General features: G+C 38.7%; 2 protein-coding genes across 2 annotated transcripts in view; both read right to left on the bottom strand.

The window, feature by feature from the left end:
- cnot4b (CCR4-NOT transcription complex, subunit 4b) overlaps positions 1–13203 on the bottom strand; it is a 34619-nt gene extending 21416 nt beyond the window's left edge. The window contains exons 1-3 of the mRNA XM_062444028.1: positions 13035–13203; positions 1956–2194; positions 1448–1645 (exon numbers count right to left, since the gene is read on the bottom strand). Coding sequence (XP_062300012.1) covers positions 1448–1645; positions 1956–2129 — 372 coding nt within the window. The 5' untranslated portion in view covers positions 2130–2194; positions 13035–13203. The remainder of the gene's footprint in view (positions 1–1447; positions 1646–1955; positions 2195–13034) is intronic.
- Positions 13204–15432: 2229 nt separating this feature from the next.
- On the bottom strand, positions 15433–18142 carry LOC134004792 (toll-like receptor 1). The gene is made up of 2 exons (XM_062444187.1): positions 18129–18142; positions 15433–17994 (listed from the first exon to the last, which is right to left on the bottom strand). The coding sequence occupies exons 1-2, from the start codon at positions 18140–18142 to the stop codon at positions 15519–15521; spliced, it is 2490 nt and encodes an 829-aa protein (XP_062300171.1). The 3' UTR covers positions 15433–15518.
- Between the last annotated feature and the right edge of the window lie 1856 nt (positions 18143–19998).

The following is a 19998-nucleotide window of genomic DNA, read 5'->3' as shown; positions in this document are numbered from 1 at the left end:
TTTGTGTGACTGAAGCTGTCTTGCCTGCTCAGCCACCCACCCTCTTCCTCCAAAAACACAAAAAGCCATGCAGAGAAACAGACACAGTTTTGTCTTGGCCCTAATGTTATCTGGTATCACAGTGTGAAAAAAGGTGGGAATGTTGTGTTCACTTCCTCTTCTGTGAGAATCTGGAAGTTTACATCAAAAATACTGATTTTTGCATTGTATTAAACCACCTCAAGATTCTCTGCTGCATCCACCTGTTCCAAAAATCCATTATCTGGTATTTTACATCTGTTTTTTATTCAGTGCCCCTTTAAACTTTATTTTTACTTTAATCTTCTTATCTATTTCAATATTTTTAGTTTTTATTTTATTTTACTTTATTTTATTTTTTTTTAACTTGCTGTAATTGTTTGCTCGTTGTATTGCTTTAAATGTAAAGCACTTTTATGTATGAAAGGTGCTACTGTATATAAATAAAGTTAATTATCATTATAATTATTATTATCATTATTATAATTAGTTTAATGGTAGAGGACTGTAAGATGGGCATCTCCATGACAATGCTGAGCATACTCCATTCACTGATGAAGAACATAATGCTTCCCATAATCATGATAATTCATATAAATGATTTCCTTAATAAAGACCTGACAAATATATGATGAATGACATAAATACTGAAAAAACACTGAATCTATTATTTCAAATAAATTATTTTATACTTCCATCTGTACAACAAAGACTGCCTTTTACTGTATTATCTTTAACTGATGTTCAAGTGTTTTCAATGAGAAGTCTCTGTAAATAATCATTTTTAAATAACTTTTTTATTTTTTGACCCAAAAATGCAGGAAGAGAGACTTTTTACTGCCCTGCACAGCATCTACAGGCCTCCTCACAGGCAGAACACAGCTCCAAAAACTGTCACTGAGAGTACAGCACAGTGTGTATGTTGCCTGAAAGGGAAAACCCAGGGCAAAACAAAGCTGTAGTCACCTCCTGCTGCTCTAAAGATTAATTGTTGTAAGGACGTGGTTATAAGTGAGGATGAGGATGACACAGATTAACTTTTTAACATTTTGGTTACTCATATATATATCGTCTGGATTTTAGTGGCTTGACAGTGAAAAGATGCTGTTTAGAATTTTCATTAAATAAAGCATAAGTGTAAAAGTGAGGGGGCACTGCTTTGAAAGATGATTAATATGTTCAAAGATATTTATGGCACATGATATCATCACAGACGCCATCAGGCACTTACGCCACACTGTTGCTGAGTGTGGGAGATACTGGCAGACTGAACTGCTGCTGAATAACATCCTGTTCCATTCATGTAGCATTTATTCTAGTACATGACATACCAAAAATCACACCAGGCTGATATCAAAAACATAGTGTGTCTCTCTCTCGTTGTGTGTGTGTGTGTGTGTGTGTGTGTGTGTGTGTGTGTGTGTGTCACCTCAGGGTCAGCCAGCCTCTGGGACAGCCCCACTACAAACACCAGGTTCCTCTGCACCACTCGGACGCTGGCCAGATGTTTGCGGTTCTCTGTGATCTTCTGCTTCTTCTCGTTCTGTTTCTGCTTCTTCTCGTTCTTAATCTTCTGCAGTTCCTCCTGTGACAGCGGCTTGTACACGGCAGGGTCTTCTGGATAGGGCTGCAGCACACACACAAAGGCACAATCACAAACTCCACCGCTGTGACTCAGACATATTCTAAACGTATTTCCATCATTATTGCTATGTTATATTTTCATGTCTGAGGTAAAATAGGACATGATATTGTGTGATAGATGTTTAGTGGTGTAAAAGCTAAAAAAATACACTCTCTCTGCTCTCTGACACATGAATCAAGGTTTAATCACATTTATTGATCAGTCAGATCCACTATTGATGCTTTCTAAACACAACTGTGGCTCAAAATTAGACACTTTTTATGAGGGGATTCTCAGACAAACTGAGGCCTACCTTTCTGCAGGCGGGACAGAGACCGTTCTCATCTGTCCTGATTCGATGCCAGCAGAAGCGGCAGATCTGGTATCCACAGGTGCAGGGGAAAAAGTTGACGTCATCGATCTCAAGTGGTTCCATACACAGCGGGCACTCCATCGAATCGTCCTTCACCTCGGGGCTCCGGGACATCCTACGAATCCACACTGCTGGACTTCACTTCTGTCACAGGACAGGGACAGGAGGAGCTGCACACACTGCAACAAAGGTCAACCACAACTTTAGCTACATCATGAAGAGAAATGTAACAGAGGTTTTCAAAGTGAGAGGCCGGCCTCCTCAGGGGGCTGCAAACAGTTTCAAGAGGCTTGGTGAATGGAGATGAAAAATGAAAAAATATGACATTATTTATTAGATTATTTATCAACATGTGTGTGATTACATAGTTTGGAAACAGCAGTTTTGGTGAATTTTACTGTTTTTCCTTTTTTACCAGAGTCTAGACTAATAAATGCTTTCAGACTTATTTATGTATTTGGTGTAATCTAAAGATATGTGAAACAGCAATATCAGGCTATCTTGGCACAGCTGTTGAGTGTCTATAGGATCAAATAATATAATTATGATCTCATAGTCATGCAGGAATCAAGCGAAACAAAGTCATTAAGCTAAGGCGGTCTGAGGGGAGGCCTATAGCCTCAGACTTGTGCATTGTTGACATTTTGGCCTGGGGGTGTGGAGTTAAGTTCATGGACAGGACACATCAGGGTTTTCATATTTCCTTTAACTTATATTCATATTTCCATCATTTAACTCCACTCAAGGCACTGTAACAATCAAGTTTACTTTTTCAGTAAAGCTTGCTGCCGGAATGTTTTTGTTCTAATTTTTCTTTCTTATTTTTTCTCCACAAAAACTATATGACCAAGAATCACCAAATTTGGCAGGTGGGTTGCAAATTCCACCTACTACTTAGGCATATAAAATTACATTTATTGACCTCAATTACTTTTTGCAATTATCTCTAAAACAACTTGGCCTAGAATCAAACATTTGCAAACAAAATAAACAGCTTTAAACTGAATTAATCTAATAAAACATGATTAAAAAGACATGAGCCTGAGTAGAAGCTGTGTAATGTTATGTTATGTGCTATTATGTTTTCATAGCAATTATGGTAAATAATGTGTAATGTAATGTCTGTTAATGGTAAGAGAGGAGTTAAATGATGAAAATGGAGCAGGACGTTACTGAAGAAATGTTGTACTGTAATGAAAGTGGTACTGAGTACTGTTGCATATTGGGGGTTCCAGTCTGAAAAGTTGATGATAAAAAAATGAGAAAGCCCATTTGGTCCATTTACATGTACTGCAGGCTTCAACATCTGATCATGAGGTCAAAGGCTTGATCATCAGTCAAGCTTTATCCTGTTCATGCAACTATTGATACAGCGTAGGTAGGTTGACAAAACTCATCTAAAAAATAATTCACTGTGCTCAGGTTGAATGATGACTAGTACAGGTGCTGACAGGTCTGCTTTCCAGCCAATTAACTGTGGATCCAGTGTGAGTGGCTCACCACCATGAGAGCTAATAAGGCTGACATTATGTAGCCGTGTCACAGAGGGACGGATGAGATGACCAATTAAACTGTTGTAAAAACATCTGCAGACAGACACAGCTGGTTGGGAAGAAATTGGGAAGAAACAGGGTGCTTCCACAACATATGATATACTTTAATGCACGGATATGTATACAGCTAAATACTGTTCCATCAGACAGTGAGACATAGACTGAAAAACACAGCTGAGATGCCTTTAGTGTAGACATGATGTGTCCTACCTATTTAGTTAGCAGGTCTGTAGGATTTGTGCTAGTTCTTGGGACTTTGATATTTGAAAAACCTTATTATAATAAACGCAGATAAATGTGTCAACTCTGGTGCATATTTGGGATACAGAAAAGGCTGATATTTTTATGTGTTGTTTTACATATCATGTGATTTTAAAGATTGATTCTTTTTTTTATATATAAAACTGAATCCATACTATGAAATAAAACGTAGTTGAACCTGGTTGGTTAGACTTCGTCAAACCAGCAACAATCAGCTATATTACTGAAAACCTAAAGAGGACACCAGGGCCCAGATGCATACACACAAAAACAATGCATACACCACTTCCCACACATAACCTGGTATTTATAGTGTACTCATGTTTTTCTAAATGATCTGAAGGTGAAGTGATGGGGTGGAGATGAATCTGAATCTTTTAATAACACATGGTTTATGTTTATAACCAGCTGCACTGACGTGTTTACTAACCCATCTGAAAAATGACAGTCAGGTGCATAAACATAATATTAATTCATTACCTTTGTGTGATTCATTTATTATTCTTATTGTTTGTATTTTATGTTTCATTGGGTCAGAGCTTGTTCAGTCAGTTTAGATATGAGCTACAAACTAATCATTGATGACATTTATAAGATATCCCAGCTGCTGATGGTTTACAGTCCATGTGATCAATGAATGATATGGACGCCATAAAGTGACTGGTGGAGCAGGCAGCATGTTGATATGAAAACAGTTGGTTAACAGTGGCTCTTCATCCATTTATGGAAATGAGGCTCGTGCACTTCTCAGATTTATAAAAAAACAACTATGCGTTCATACACAGCTTTATAAATCTGATGAGAAGAATGTGTATGGATATTTCTGGCTTTGTGTGTGGACACAGTTTTAATCATGAATCTACAGAGTTTTTTTTAACAGACAGTATAATCACATCCTGAAACTATCCAAAAGAAGCGAGTCAAAAGCAACTGGACCAGTAGATTCTTAAAGACTCATCAAAAAAGGTTTCTTCAGGTCTGCTGCTGTTCTAGAGCCATGGAACCATGGAACCTTCACAGACATACAACACCTATCTACTGGAGTTGTGTTTATAGACTTGACTTTAAAGCTGCAGCAGGTTCAAATGACAATGAGAGGCAACAATGAATTGTGATAACCCAGCACAGCTCCAGCTAGTCTGTTGTCACAGTTCTCTATGAATGCTATGTGCCTAGCAGAGGGCTTTGTTTTTGTGTTCCCTCTCTCCCACCCTGACTTGTTCTTTCCAGGTGCTATCAGCTGATTGGCTCCCACCTGTGACCTCCTCTAACACACAACACTATTTGAATCTGAGGAATCAACCAACCAGAACCCCTACATAATAGGAAACCTCGAGCAAGAGACTATCATTCTGTCTGGCTGTGTATGACCTGTGAGTTATTACTTTCATTTATTTTGGCTTAACCGCTCTGTTCAAATCCACTTATGTTTTTAAAAAACAGTCAAACATCACACAACTTTAGTTATTCATTAATTAACACCCATTATTGATAGCTTCCAGAAACACATATTTGGTTTCTCCTGTTTAGCACAAGCAGCTATCACAATGGCTGAAAGCTGAGGCCAGTCTTAACAAAATGAACTACTTCAACTGAGAATATTTATGAGAAATGCTGTTGAGTGGTGAGTCCAAATCCAAGCTTACAAACGTCCCCGTCTGAAACATGCTGATGTAGCAGATGCTGCATCTTGTTTGTGAGTTAGCTCATCAACAACAGTCAGCTTTCCTACTACAGCTCTAACTTTAATGTGAAATGCTGTCTGGGTGACACATACAGTTTGCTTGTACCACTGCCCACTTGAGGAAGTACACAGGATTTCCATGTGGGTCTATCCCAGGCAGCGGGGTGGAGAGCGAGTGGTGGACGGCTAAAAATAGGTGGCCTGTCCTGATTGTGGAGGGGTGGAGACAGTCGGGGCTTCTCTCTTTTAAGGGGAAGTGCAGATGGGGAGCAGCGGTGCTCCTGCAGCCTCCCCTCTCCTGCCTGCTGGACATGTATGGTCATCAGTGATTCCTCCTGCAGCTCAGCGCAGGGAGCCGCTCTGCAGGCTGGCTGCTGCTACACGAAGGCAGTGATTGGCACTCTGTATTAAATTAGTAACAGTGTTTTCAGTGAGGCCAGCATTATTACTTGGCTCATGAGATCCATACTGAGTCTGACAGAGACATTAATCATTCAACACAGAACTAATGTCCCCCCACCACCTCGTCCCTTAATGACACACCACTGCTCTGTGATCAAGCAAAAAGAAGGCAGGAGACTGGACTTTGAGCTGCTGGGACAACTGGTGCACTCTTTTCAAGACAGAGCTAAAAGCTATGAGGCCTTATCCATGACCAGTGTGACTCCAGTCACCTGACAGCAACCACACCAGCTGATAGCTTCAGTGACAACTTGTAAAGGAAGAGCTTGTTTTTGTTTGTAGTGCCACAGCCTGCCTGAACTCTCAGCCAAGTAGACATTGTGTGTGTGCATTTTGATAAAGATCTAAATGTAGGAAAGCAGCTAAATCTCCAAATGGCTGTTTTCATAGCATTTAGTATTAAAAACAAACAGCTTGGGCTGTGAACCTTGCAGATAGTTTGCACTGCTGTGAGCTCATATTGATTTGAAATTCTCATCCATGGAGGACATTTCCTCCAGCAGAGGTGGATTTATAATATAAGGTGCTGGCCCTCGTCGTGTCAGAGGTGTTACTCCTAATACATGTAGACTGCCTCTGATAACACTCACATCATAAAAAAATAAAAATAATTTTAGAAGTGTTATGATATGAAACCTTAGCACACTTCAGCTAAAAACAGGCAGATGGTTACCAGCTCTTGCAGTATGTCTGATCACTCTCCCTAATGGACTCTGTGGTGCACTATAACTCATTTTCCCTCCACATCTTTCACATCCACCTGTTAATCCAGAAACCTTTCACTCAGCAATACATCATCATCCCCACAGATGAACCTGCTCAAACAGGACAGACACTACTCTGACTCACAGCTCAACAATCATAATGGAAGCACAGACAATCAAAGTTATCAGACACACTCTACCTCTCATAAATGTATTAGGTATCAGGTATCACACTTGATGAACACAGTCAGTTTAGTCGAGACAAACTGAAAAGGCAGAGCAGCTGTAAGAGACAAAGGCAGGAATTACAATTGCACATCAGGCCTGTGGCTTTCAGTTATAATCAGATAGTGAATATGTTTGTGTTGTGGGCTGTTGGTTGGAACAAAACAAGACATTTCAGGGCATCATCTTGGGCTTTGGGAAACAGTAATCCACATTTCACTATTTTCTGGTAATTAAAATAAGACCTAAATCAAAGTTTGTATGGAGAAACATTGTGTATAGTCCTTGTGCAGATGAAACTGGATGTGTTCTTACTAAATTGGGTTGTTGGTGATGATGGAAGAAGTGAAGGATTTTGACACTGATTTTTATGACACTGATTTTTCTGCAATAGTGCTTTACTGTGTTCATCAACAGTTATGACTTCTTAGTTCTGACTAGAAACACAAAGGTTAGAAATTGGACTTGTGTTTTCCTCTGCTTTCCTGCATGTTCCTGTGTTGAGCAAACACATTATTTATTGAATTATCTATTTAGCAGGGACAGTTTCCACAGTTAGCTAATGAGCTCATTTTCATCGGTGACCTAATGTCATCAATAAAATGATGTCATCGATACATGATTTTCCTCTTTTGTGTGACAGCAGAGCTTCAGCTAGGAGAGAATGATCCCACCTCACTGCGTCCTATAACCATACTGTACATGTTCACAGAAAAAAACATCAAATGATGCATTGTGGTGACTTATAAGATGCAGAGCTTTCTTTCAAGAAACAGGGCAGAGTCTGAAATGTCTGTATTTACAGTGTGTCGGTGACCTCAGAGAACACTGACACAGCTTCCCCACCCAGGTTGTGTTGGCAGATAATCAGCTGAAATCCCTCACTGATCAGCACAAACTGAAAAACTACACAAGGAGAAACAACACACATACAAGGAAGTGGAAACACTCACTCAGACTGGCCTATTATCACATTATGGCTTTTTCCTTTAATGATCAACTAACCTGCACTGTCTGTACACTCATAAAGGAACATGAAGGCCTAGTTACTTAGAAGAGGGCCTTATCGGACAGCAAGGCATGATTATGCTGGAGGAAACAGGAAGGAGAAATGTACACAAACACAAACTGGCCACTGTCGACACACACAGCTTCAAACGTATACAGTAAACAAACAGACTTCACATAGAAGTGGGTCAATGACAAATAATAAAAAGGTATTTTCAGTATAGATGTAATACATATTTTTGAGTCCAGAACAATGTGTTTAAACAAGTACAAAGATAACTTGATACAGCTTCGGAGGCAAGGCCCCGTTCATATATGAAAGTTGCTCAGTGACGCATGAAGCCAAAAAAGACACTTCCTAAAAACATACTGCACATACTCTATGGAGCATGCTCACTAGAGACTTCCTCCAGCTGAGATGGCTAACTTCTGGTTCAACCCTCCAGCTAACTTGAATGGAGATAAAAACATTCAACTTTTGACTTTTGAAACGTGATCAGACCCAATGCATCAAATTCTGATAGTAAGATGAGTCACTTTGCAGGTTGTGCAGTCAAAAAAAATGTGTCCACTGATTTACAGACATCTAATTCACAATATGAGTCTGTGGAAAAAAAGTATTTTTGGGCCCGACTGCATAACATGACGTAATTACAGTACAGTTTGGCCACTTTGTCAAATTAGCTTCAAAGCGCGCCGCTCTTCCTGTATCAACTTCTCACATACATCCATGAGACTGCAGTCTTCTGTGACCACAACATGACACACGTTACTTCCTTTTTTAAGATGACCATTTTAGTTAAAGTGAGTGAAAAACCTACATTCATAAAACTGTATGTGAACATCACAAACACTGATAAAAACTGTGTATTAATCTAAATGTTTCAATACTAGAGGTGACACAATACCTGACGGTCAGCAGTAAAACCAAAACAACAGTACAATCATAACTCAGTGTCTGCTTACTACCCTTTTTCTTGAGCTATAGACAACATTTCAGTCTTCAGTAGCTGATGGAGTTTGTTTCAAACCATAGATTTGTAAAGAATTTTTATTCCTACATCTGAAAGTGACAGTACAGATACACACAGATGATGCGGGAGACGGTCCCCAGTCCAATCAAACCACTCTATACAACTAGATCAATATCACCATGTCATAAACACTTCTATCAACTATTAACAAAACCAACTGTATATAAGAGCTAAATAAATTAAAAAATCTAAAACAACAAAAAATGTTAGCATGCAGTACCTGCTTTCTGTATCTGTCAAATGTTCTAATAGTCTGTGTTCTGGACACATTTCATTTAGAACCAAACATGCCAAACAGTCTTGAAGTTTGATACCCCTAGAGCCCGGCCGATATATCAGCCAGCCGATATTATTGGTTGATATCGGCCTATATATATATATATATATATATATATATATATGTATATATATATTTTTAAAGTTTATGTAGGCTTAAAAAAACTGAGTTTGCATGTTCTCCTCGTGCCTGTGTGGGTTCTCTCCAGGTCTGGCTTCCTCATACAGACCAAAACATGAAGTTTAGGTTAATTGGAAACTCTAAATTGCCTGATGAATGTGAGTGTGAATGGTTGTCTGTCTCTATATGTTAGCCCTGTGACCACTGGTGACCTGTCCAGGGTGTACCCTGCCACTCGCCCAATGACATCTTGGATTGGCTCCAACCCTCTAGAGAGGATAAGCGGTTTGGAAAATGAATGAATGAATGAACTTTATGTAGGCTGCATTTTCTGTGTGTCCTTTTTCCTAATTTGAGTTATATACTTACATTAACATAAGTTCATTTATATGTACAAATGTTGGTTGTTTTTTATTTGTAGTTATTTATAATTATTAAATTCCTAGTGAAGTTTACTATGTCAGTGCACTGATGTAATTTTTTTTTACAAAAAGTGTGTGTTTATTTACATATTCTGTATATGTAAGATTATCAGCCAATATATCGATATCAGAATATTTGTACTCCCTAATATCTGCATCGGCCTCAAAAATCCTGTATCAGTCAGGCTCTACTGTACACCGTCAATTTCACAGTATGCACACAGCCTGCATGTTAGCAGAGCGGCAGCTTCAGTCTCAATAAGGATGAACAGCACGAACTGGCTACTGGATCCAAACATATGGTGCTTTTCCACTACACAGTTTCCAGCACGACTCGCCTCGACTCACCTCGGTTCTTTTTGCGTTTCCACTAGGGATAGTACCTGGTACCTGGTACTTTTTTAGTACCTGCTCTGGTGAGGTTCCAAGCGAGCCAAGCCGATACTAAATGTGACGTCAACACACTGCTGGCCACTGATTGGTAGTTGTCGCTGGAAGCGTCATGAGCCGTCCCACACAAGAATCAAACCCGGCATTTTTAAATACCGGCAGCAGCGTTACAACCATAGTTACAGCCATACGGCTCAATTTTCTTGCTTTGTGTGTGACAAAAAGCCTCATACAGCAGCAAGTACACAACTGCCTCCATGTCCTCCATTGTTTATGTGTTTTGTGTCGCGTATAAAACAAAGTCACGGCAGTTTCGCGGAGCCGTGCTATGACGACCCCGCCCACGTTGAGTAGGTACTTTTTTGTAATAGAAAAGGTCTGTTCTGGAACCGTACCGAGGCGAGCCGAGGCGAGGCGAGGCGAGTCGTGCTGGAACTGTGTAGTGGAAAAGCGCCAATAGTGATCATTCAATGACGAAAACATCTCACCTGGTGTCAAGCCAAGAAAGTTTTCTAGCTTCCAGGTTTATGGCCCACTTAACAGCAGTGTTTTTACCACATGTCCCATCCACACTTTCCCACTCAGCCCATAGACTTGACAATGGGAACATGTCATCAACTTAATAAATCACTCTTTGAACCTCTGAGAAAGTTTTAAAAATATAAAACCTTCATAGATTAAAATATTATAACAGAAAGAGTTGTAATTGATCTTGTTTGAAGTTAAGAGTGTCAACAGTTTTACAGACGTATCTTTTCATAATTGTGATCTATGGGTAAGATGCTTTTGGGCCATAGCAGATTATTTTGCAGGACCAATGGGAAACATTGGCCGCAAGGCTGAGTGGCGGCCTTGTATCCAGCCTTGTGACTGTCAATATATAGGATGTGTTCAGGCATAGTATGGAGTGTGGGTCACCTGCTTTGTGGTAGCACTCAGAGTCAAACACACAGTCACTGTACATGTAAAAATATGCTCTGTGACACAAGACGGGTGACAAAATACTCCTAGTCCTGTACCGACTTGGTTTTGGTCTCCACCGATCCCTAAGATAAATATCTGCTTTTTTAGTTGCTAAATGTTCCACTGTGTTTACCAGCTAGTCTCTAACTGTGTCTGTCTGCTGTCTGGTTCTGGGCAGGTAGTGTACAGCAGGTTTATCAGAGCGTTTTCTCTGTAAACAACTGCCTGCTGTTGCTGGAAACCCGGTAGGTGAGAGCAGAGTTTATGGCCTTGAACCAAAACACTGACCTTTCACATTACACACTGTCATTTGATCCATTGTTTACTAAATAGATTTTATAATGCAGCTTTTAATACATGTAGAAGATTTCACAGCTGACTTTATACCATGGTATTTATCTGGAAACATTTTAAACTGGACCAGTGTTTGAGGCAAAGAACAAGCAATATAAACATTCATATTCCACATCCCCCACCATAACAACTCCTAAACTACGTCTTCTCCAATCTGCAAAACTCATCTTTCAAAAGGAGTCTGACATCTCGTACCAACATACTGTATTAGCATGTGATAGAGGAGCTTTGCCTCTGGGCACAGTTGCTCTCTGACAGATGGTTTTGAAGGCAGACACAGTTCTGTCAAAGTCAAAACACTTCTCTAGCCTACAAGCTGATCCTCCTCCTCCTTCTCCTTCTCAGCACGCAGGTTTTAATCACGTCAGGGCAAAGTGTGGCGTGTAAAACAACAGGGCCCGATTCTGCCACCGCTACAGCCGTCTGACAACACATGCACATTATGTCCCAGAAGTAACAACCCAAATATCTAAAATCAGCATCATTAAAACGTTTAATTATGATGATACACGGTGGACAAAGTAAGCTGTGTAAAGCCAAAGCAGCAACAATGTGATGCCACTGAGTTTAGGATGAATCCAATGAGAAAAGTCAGAAAACAACACAGTCAAGGCGAGAATACTGACAAGCACATTCTGACAATTCAATCAAAAGACAGTCATTAAGGGGCAGTGGTATTTGTTTTAAACCTTAACCCAGCAATTAACAAACTTCTATGTCAACCTTCCTGGAAGCCAAGCATTACCAACTATCACTGATTCCTACCAGTCACAGTCTGCTTTCTTTCCTTAGTTACATGCACAGAACAGGACAGGACTAACTATTAGCTCTGAGACTGAAAACGACTACATTTTCCAAATAAGTGCAAAATGTGTAAGTAAATGTTTAGTGACTGATATGAGCCATTAGCTAATAGATAAAGTAGCGCACGTAACATTCAATTAGTACACTGTTATACGAAGATGTGAAATTACAAGTAGAACGGGTTTGAGGTTTAGAACCAGGAGCTTTGTTGTTATTCATAAACCGGGTGAAGTGACACTCCTGCAGGGTGCCCCGGGGGCTGCTGACGGACTACGCTAGGCTAACCAGCTAAGGTAACCAGCTATGCTAACCGGCTTGGCTACCAGCCCGGAATGCTGTTGTGTGTCTTGTATGACGTTGGCTGTGGTAGATAGGCTTTTTCTGTGCTCGGCTGTGACATGAAAAACAAGGCTCAGTGTGTTGAAAAACAACCCGCCAAAGTTGTGTAAAAACAGCGCCGCTCCCACTCACACAAGTGTGTTGTTTATAAGTTGTGTGCCTCGCTAAAGGCTGTCAGGAAGAGGAGTTTACGCGGCCTGCCCTCCGCCGGTACAGCCGAACATAACTCAAACACCAACCCAACATGAGTGAAGCTGCTTCGGCTCTCCTCCTCCGAACAGCGTCTCTGACAGCTGGACAGCGGTTAGACAGCGGTATACGGCTCTGGCTGAACTTTGTCACCTATGTCTACGTTTGAAAATGGTTTAGTGGGTAGCCTTTTTGTGGCGTTGGTTTATTGGGATGGTCAGGATACTCACCCTGCCTATGTGTTATTGGGGACTCCTCTCCAGGATGTCTGCCTGTTTGGGACAGTAACTCCGTCACAGAGAGCTGCCGTCTGTAGCAGTTGTCTTGTAGAGACTGCCGGCCTTTTCAGTCAGCTTATATGCTGGCTAGTGGCTACCTACTTACACCACAAACCACCATCTTACATTGAAAGGAGGAGAGAACAGGGGCAACTGTACAACTCAGTGAGTCGGCGCAAATCCTCTTGGGTTGCACGTATGGAATGATGGGTAATGTAGTTTCTACCGGCGAAGCATCTGCACACCATTTATATGTATACTGTATATATGCATGGATTGAATATATTCATATATATATATATATATATATATATATATATATATATATATATATATATATATATATATATATATATATATATATATATATATATATATTCAATCCATAGTCTTTCAAAGAAAAAAAAAGGTTCAACCAATGCCCATGCAATACATCCCATAATATTTGAGAATGTTAGTGTGTGTGTGTGTGTGTGTGTGTGTGTGTGTGTGTATAATTGTTAAAATCTTTAAGATTAGGCTACATCTACTCCTTTTCCCTCATTAACAAATCCAGAATCTATGAATATGTAAACATTCATTCATTTGAAAAGTTTAACTGCTGAACACAATATGTCTCTCACTGTAAAGTCCATTCTCAGTTTTTGTGCACTGGAGGCTTCAAGTTTCCACATCACACTTGTATAAACTGAAAATTGGACCAGAATTGGCTTCCAAGCTACTTGTGAGGTCACATTTCCTGCATTGGCTCACCACTTCAAATCAGATTTTTAATCAGCGCAGAGAAACTTTCCACTTTTAGCAGATGAATGTGAAAACAGTTTTCTATTCCACATCAAAATCTGCGCATATATCATTCTGAACAGTGAAGCTCAAACATACATGTGAAGTAACAATAAATAAAACACATTCCTGAGTGGAGGGGGACTTTAAAGTAATATTTATTAATAATAACAAATGTATTAATAATAACTTCAGATCAATAATGTTTTTTTATTAATTACTTCTGAGCATCTATAACCACCGACTTGATGGCTTATTTAAAAGTGAGAAACCCATGTATTAATATATAAGGACCACCAGCAAAATCGATTTTCACAACCTGTTGTCCTTAAGGTTGATCTATAAAGAAGTATTGTTAAATGAATCATTTACATCTAGATAAATATTAGTTATATATTATAAACCCTTTATAATGAGTCCCTAATAAAACATGTACCATATACCATGAGCCTACACAGTATTAATATAAAGAACATAGTCAATGACAGAACTGGCAACAATGCAATTTATTTAATGTCATATACACGTACATTATACACAAGGATGACCCAGCAAATTCTGATGCAGGATTTTCTATACATTAATATTCATATCATTCATTCATATAATCATCTGAAATAATGAACCCTGGTCTACAATTATTACCCACTGCTTCTCTTGGAAAAATGCATGAATTAATTTTTTATAAAATCCACAAAGAATACTGAATAACACAACCAACTTGTAAATCACTCAAATCCACAACATGATTAGAGAATCAAAAGCAGCACATCTTAAAAAAAGATTAATGAAATGATTTAACACATTAAAACCAAAAAATAAATATTTTAATACATTTACAATGAAAAGTCTTGGAGGGGAGAAACATGCTGGTCACAACAATGTATGTCTTATAGAGAAAGATTTTGAAAAACACAAGATTTATACACATGTATTTGTTTCTACATGATGTTGAATGTGTCTATTTGTTTTCATATTAGCGCTGACAGGCATATGTAATGCAGTATAAGAATTTAAGAATTAGAGCAAATATATGAAACATTGTATTGAGGTTATTTGTTTATTTTGGAATAAAAAATAAGAATAGGTCATTATTTTAAAATGGTAACTTTATCATGGATTTAAACTTTAATGTATTTCATATTAAAAAAACAAAACAAAACAAATACACCACACAGTTTCTTTCTAATTCCTACATTCTGGTGCTTGGTGTAAGGCATCATTACAAACACAAGATGGAGACATTTGCTTTAATTACAATCAGGTTCCAACCATAGGGCACAAACACAAGGTAATTAAGCAGATCAGATTATATATTTCTCTCAAAAGAAAATTGTATTTTGTTTTACTGAATCTGAATATTTATATTGTTGGAAAAGTGTAGTTTTATTCTGCAGAGCTTGAGCCTTTAGAGAATGATTGAGTTTACAGTGAACTGATGTTTTCAGCTCAAGCTATATGGCAAAATGCTGCTGTATTATCATTCACAGAAGTTGAATTGCCTGGTCATGCTGCATTTATAACTCCTCAAAATATAATATATACAGTAATATATACATAATATAAGATGTACAGTAATTATAGATAATCAAGTAAGATCATGCAGAGTAAGCTCCTCATTTGTAGAAGATAACATTGCATTATCATGGATCACTAAAACTGTGAAACTTGGTCTGTCAGCAGAGGTGCTGTATCTGAAATTGCCATAGCCACATCCTTCAGAACCATAGACTTGTCTGCCATGTGCAGCATTGATTTAAGACTTGCCCAGAAAACCTGTTGCTTTCGTTCATCCTTCGGCCACTCAAGGTACGTCTGTTGCCTCAGTAAAGTTCTAAGTCTTAAGAATTTCTTGGGCAGACTGTCAGTTGGAATGGGTTCTAATAAGATGAAAACTAAAGAGTCCTGCTGGACACTGATGGCTCTATGCTGAGCAAAGAAGAGCTCATAGTTACACCATTCACTCTGGACAAAATGTTTGGAGAGGACAAACAGCGTCTTGTAGCTGGACTCCACACAGTTAATAATGTTGTCTATGATCCAGTCACCAGGAACAAAGTCACGCTCATGAACGCAGAGTGAAAGCCCAGCACCTTCCAAAGAGGACACCAGCTGGCTGTCCACCCAGCCAGAGTCCTGATGACTGTAGGAGATGAATGCATGATAAGAAAATGATACATTCTGCAACAGGTTGGACCGTTTCTTACCTCTCTTCTTCATCCTAATCCACACCCATAACATCTTTGTGTACCACGCTCCGTCATATTTATAGAAAAGCAGACCTATGGCTGCAGAAATGGCTATTAGCACAGGCAAAACAACTGCAACTTGGAGCCACATCTCACATGACACCTCACTGGTTTTGTACTCTGACAGTGGCACACCTGCAACTGATGGCGGGGTACTGCATGTATAATCCAAGGGCCAGTCCTGGAGCAAAGACTTGTTGAGAGCAGTGAGGAACCAGTATGAGTCACATGAGCAGACAAATGGATTGTTTCCCGCCTTGAGGGTATGAAGCCTAGGAAGTCCTTTCAAAACCTCCCTCGACAGAGATGTGATAGCGTTCTGGTCTACATAGAGACTGTTCAGAGCCAGGTTGAGAAACTCAGGGATAACCTTAATGCTGTTGGAGCTGAGTTGGAGGTGTGTCAGCCTGGGAAACCGAGACAGATCTTCTTGCGTTATGGCTGTTATTCCTGTCTTTGACAAGTCTATCCTCTCAAAATTTGACGACAGGTATTTAAAAACACTGTTGCCCAGGTTGTTATTCCCCAGGCTGAGCTCGATCAGCTGAGAAGGCCAAGAGCAGGGCCCGTCCAAGTAGATGGAGTTGAAGCTGAGGTCGAGAGACTCCAGCGTCTTCATCTGATGTGTCTTTTCTGAGATAAAAGATAGTCTCTGGAAGCGGTTCTTACTTAAAGACAGCCGCTTAAGTTTGGGGAAGACGGAAGTATACGAACATGTGTACCACCAGAAACCCGAATCCGTCAAGAGGTTATCTGACAGATCCAGGGTCTCCAGTGATGGCAAGGCTGATATGAGTTGACAAGGTAAAATGTTCATTCCGGTCCCAGAGAACTTTAGGTAGGTGAGATCTGAAATAGCCTCAACGCTCATGTTAATTGTGGGGTACCTGTATTGAAAATGTTTCACGGAATCAAAAGTAATTGAGTGAAGGTTGATTGTATGATTAATGGTGCGAAACTGAAACCCTTCTGGTGTATCTTCATTATAAGTGATATTGACAAATGAGAGGTCATGAAGGGAGGAAATCCACACATTCTTTAGAAACTTCTCCATAAATGAGCTGTTTATCCATGTGTTCTCTATGGTGAGATTCTTTATATATGGCATTGTTCTCAGGTTCTTAAAAAGGTCCTCCTTCACATTGCAGTCATCGGGAAATATGCTGATGAATCTCAGCGCTGTTGTTCCGGTTACATTCAAGTCCCAAAGGAGGTTCTCAAACATCCTGAAACATCCACAAAAAGATGCAAAAAGAGACAATTTCTGGAGAGACTCAATTTTTCCAAGTGCACCAGAATCATACTTTTGCCAGTGAATTCCTGCTCCCAAAGACAGATGTTGCAAAGAAATGTTCATCAGGGGGTCAAAGTCATTAAAGTTGACTGACAGAGCAGTTTTACTTCCTAATGAAAGGACATCCAGATTTTGTAGGTTCTGAAATGACACTGGTAATTGATAGCTCTTGTAGAGGTTGTTGGCCAAATCAAAGATTTTCAGTTTTGTCAATGAAATGTCAGGGATGATAGACAGCTCATTGTGAGATATATTGAGAACTTTGAGTGCCGGCATGTTATTAAATACGCGGGTAGAAATTTCCTGCAGGCCACAGTGAGTTACCTTCAGGAAACAGAGCTGAATCAGTCTGGAAAATGAAGATTCGTTCAGTCTTTGGATGGAGTTGTAAGAAATATCCAAATACTCCGTGTTGTTTGGAATATTTAAGGGCACATCTGTTAGATTTTGATGGGAAAGGTCTTTCATTCTATGCCTCGATGAGACACACAGCTCAAATCCCTCATCATATACCTTCGCAGCCATGCAGTCAGGTGTCAGTATGGAGATGACGGCAATAGACCAAATCAGCAAGGCTGCAATTGTGCTGAAATGCCAAAATGAATGAAATAAACAAGTTAAAGTTAACTGCTTTGGTAGCTGTACATTGATTAACATTTTGAATATGTACCAAATATTATAGAATCAGTGTACCAAAATGGGAAAATAGTCAGACTTTACCTTTCAGTGAACATGGCTTCCAAAGTATATGAATTCAACAGTGAGAGTCTGGAGCTCAGGTCTGAGCTGTGTGCTCTGCATTCACACTTTTATCCTCTGTGTACTGAAGTACAATACATCAACCAATAAACCTCTGTTCCTCTTTTTTCTCTTAAGGGCCTCCTTTCTGGGGTTTTCTTTGGCTTCACATGACCTTACTTATCTTCTGCTTAGAATGTAACAAGGGATGTTTTGATCAAGGATTACAACTAAGACAGATGTAATACATTTAAAGGGGTGAATATTGTGAGGAGTTGTAGTGAAAAACTGAAAATAAATTCTTTGTTGTAGAAAAATATGCAGAAGGTAATATAACAGATAGTATAACCATTTTTGTCATCTCTCCATCTCAGATTCTGGATGGATGTGGACAAGTGAAGACAATAACTGAAAGATGTTTTCACACAGAGAAACATATGGCAAAACAGTACAAATAACGGAATTGCACGACAATCCTAAATTGATTTATTCACTTTTTTATTTGTCAGATGAAATAAAGATATATTCCTCAATGGAAATTCACTTCCATGAGAATTCATCATTATAAAGTCATGTCATACATCACATTAATCATATCGTCATGGCACATTCTGAGGCATGCATGATACACTGTAAGAGTTGCAACAAACCTTTTTAATGCATTACACTGCAATATGGTATTATAAGTACAGTATATGATCATAATACATGGTCAAAATCCACAAAAAAAACATAATTACTTAGCCTACAGGTCTTAAGGTGCTCTCCAAAGTTGCATAAAAGAAGAGATGAGGTGATGGTATAACTATTATTAAAAAGACTAAACCTAGAAGTGAAGCTAAAGAGATAATTATAAAGTCAGTCATTAAACACAATGAAAGTTGTTAAATATACAATGAATAAAAATAAGGATTAAAGCAGAATTATGCATTGTATAACCCCATAATGTATTGCAGGTGATCCAAATGAAGTTATTATCCAAATCAAAGTCACATGAAATTGTTTATGTACTGATAAAAATAAGCAGGTAAACTGACAGTGAGTGGTGTCCGTGGTGTGGTAATTAATACTATAAATGAAGGTGAATGTCTGGAGCAGGCAGGAGGGCAGGGTGCTGATTAGAAATCCTGCAGGCTCTGATGGAATTTATCTGCAATGACAACAGAAAAAAACCTTATAGAACAATCCAATCCAACATTTCCCCATTTCACTTCACTTTTTATTGTAGTGGTTATAGAGGCTTGGTTATAGGATTTACTATCTTTAAACCATAAACATTTCAGAAACTGTTTTTGTCCTTTCGAATATACACAGTCGCCCATAAAGTAATTTAGTTTTCAGACACTTTCCTCTTTTTATTTTCTATTTATACACTTCAGTAATATATCAGTAATCACCTTTGATCAGGTGCAATGAGATTGATCAATACAATTTTGAGAATATATACACTTTATCTATCAAGAATAAATCACATTGTCACAATCATTTCATGAGAAGAAGTAAAAAATATTTTATTCCAACTTTATGGGCGACCGTGTACTGTTTGTTCACTAAGTGTATATGCTGTTATAGTCATTATTACCATTTTTACATACTGAAAACCTATTTTTTGTATCTACATTAAAGCAAATACAAATTGATGGTCTTACACCATAGAAATTCTCTTTTTGGGTCAAATACCATCAAAATTATTATTCAGTTTAGGATTAAATTATGATTTTGTTTTGACTACATTTCAAATATTTTGTGTCAAATATTTTTGCTATGTAACACTCCAAATTTAGTTTAAATGACATTATAACTTTAATTAAGATGATTCATTTCATTTACAACTACATCACAGTAAATCTGA

The sequence above is a fragment of the Scomber scombrus genome, chromosome 22 (genome assembly GCF_963691925.1).
Source record: "Scomber scombrus chromosome 22, fScoSco1.1, whole genome shotgun sequence".
NCBI classification, from domain to species: Eukaryota; Metazoa; Chordata; class Actinopteri; order Scombriformes; family Scombridae; genus Scomber; species Scomber scombrus.
This window is presented reverse-complemented; position numbering and strand designations above follow the sequence as displayed.